Source organism: Phalaenopsis equestris, unplaced genomic scaffold (genome assembly GCF_001263595.1).
Source record: "Phalaenopsis equestris unplaced genomic scaffold, ASM126359v1 Scaffold235833, whole genome shotgun sequence".
NCBI lineage: Eukaryota > Viridiplantae > Streptophyta > Magnoliopsida > Asparagales > Orchidaceae > Phalaenopsis > Phalaenopsis equestris.
In genome coordinates, this window is record NW_018253690.1 from 9,404 (window position 1) to 11,330 (window position 1,927).

General features: G+C 41.2%; 1 protein-coding gene across 1 annotated transcript in view; it reads right to left on the reverse strand.

The window, feature by feature from the left end:
* Window positions 1-1,392, reverse strand: part of LOC110039199 — a 2,018-nt gene extending 626 nt beyond the window's left edge. The window contains exons 1-3 of the mRNA XM_020744187.1: window positions 814-1,392; window positions 340-518; window positions 1-189 (exon numbers count right to left, since the gene is read on the reverse strand). The exon at window positions 1-189 is cut by the window's left edge and continues 157 nt beyond it. Coding sequence (XP_020599846.1) covers window positions 1-189; window positions 340-518; window positions 814-1,227 — 782 coding nt within the window. The 5' untranslated portion in view covers window positions 1,228-1,392. The remainder of the gene's footprint in view (window positions 190-339; window positions 519-813) is intronic.
* Window positions 1,393-1,927: the final 535 nt, after the last annotated feature.

Sequence of the window (1,927 nt, forward strand, 5' to 3'; positions counted from 1 at the left end):
CCTAAGTGTCCTTTGGTGCTATTAACCTTCTTGGACTTGGAACTTTTAGAATCTAAATCATACTTGAAATTCTGCTCCTTTACTTTTTCACATGCTTGGCCAAAATGTCCTTGCTCTTCTTTAACTTGTTGGAAGATCTTTTCCATCTCCTCTGCCTCGACAGGTTTTGGTTTGTTGATCTGCCTCTTGCTGATAAAATGAAAAGTCAACAACAAAAATATTGATTAGGAATCTGAAGATAATAAACAACTACTGGACAAACAAAACCATCTACGTATGATCACAGAAAGTCAATTTGAATGCAGAGAAAGAATTAGGATAGAGATTAATTACACCTACGTATTTCCAACTTTAGATCCCAGAAAGCCCCCTACGCCATCACATTCCCTGATGTAGTCATGAACCTCCTTGTTTAAAACACATTCAAGGAAGACACAACCTGGAAAAAGAGGCTTCATTTTTTCAGAGTAGGAGCCATTCCTTAACTTCTTTTTCTCCCGAACGGCAGGAAAATAAACCTGAGGACAGATAATGAAGATGAAGTCGGGCTATCTCAATAATCAAAGTATGTCGCAACGAATAATGGAATGAAGAAAATAAAAAACCAAAGCTCCTAGTTGAACGCTTCATCAAAGAGAAGGTGCAACCAAATTTTCTATTAGTAAGTGCTTGTAAACAGTAAAATAGTAACAAAACTCAGAAAGTGCAAATCTTTTCTTGAATTATAGCGATGTGCTGCTTAACTGAGCCTTAAACAGCAAATCCGGAGTATTTCATCAGAAAAAGAGGACCAGAACGGAAAGGGAGAGAAACCTTGAACTCCATTTCCGGGAAAACTCGGACCAGGGCTCTTGCGAGGCGATCGGCGGTCTCCTGGCCATTAACCCGGGCAACGCGGACAGTCCACCACCGCGGTCCGAGCTTAGCGAGGTTGTCAAGGTTTAGCTTCTCCTTCCAGGTGGAGTACTCCTTCTTCCGCCGCCGCGCGAGGTGCTCCTCCACGGCTTCCCTCCAGCGACCACTAACCGCGGCATTCCGCTCTCGTCTCTCATTCCTTAGCTGCCGCCTCTCCCTCGCGTTGAGATGGCCGTCGGCTGCGGCAGTAAGCGATTCCGATGAGGTTGAGGGGGAGGAAGAGGAACAGCGGATGGAGATGCGGGCAGAGGGGGGGTGTGAAGGGAAAGATGGAGGCTTTGGGATACAGAGGAGGGACAGCCCTTGGAGCATTACCGCCGGTCTGATTTTCCCGGGCTGATATTTTTAAGGAATAATTCTGAAAATAAGTACTTGTGTATTGGGTTCAGATAAACTGGATCGTCACACAGATGGTGTATGATTTTAATCAAACGGGCGGATTTTTTTTATCAATGAACCTTCTTGGAGGGACACAGAGGCGTTTGTGATGGGCCCTTTGCCATTTTTTTGCCATTTTTATGAGGTGTTCCGGAATCAGCTGGGCAGCATGAACTACTGTCCCTTAGATTGGACTCATTCCATTCCTTCGTTTGGCTGTGCTTTCGTTTGTTCAGCTGATAATTATGATTGAAGTAAACAAAGTTTAATATTTTTGTCCTTTGACCTTTCCAAAGTGTTGTCGTTTGGTGTTTATAAGCAAAACCCACTAGATTTTCTCGAGATTCTTATGACATATTTTTTTTGTGCACCGGCATGTAGATAAAAATTGAAGTTCTAGAATTTATATATATAATTGGATAGGAATTGAACAGTATGTATGTAAATCTTCATCTCTTTTTTAGTCTTCCATGACATTTCCCTTCAACTTTACTATTACTTCTCTATTTACCTCATTATAATATATATTTCTATAAGTTTCAATTTGTTAATTCATAAATCTTCATCTCTTTTTTCATCTTCCATGACATTTTCCTTCAACATTAACTATTGTTTCTCTATTTACCTCAATATA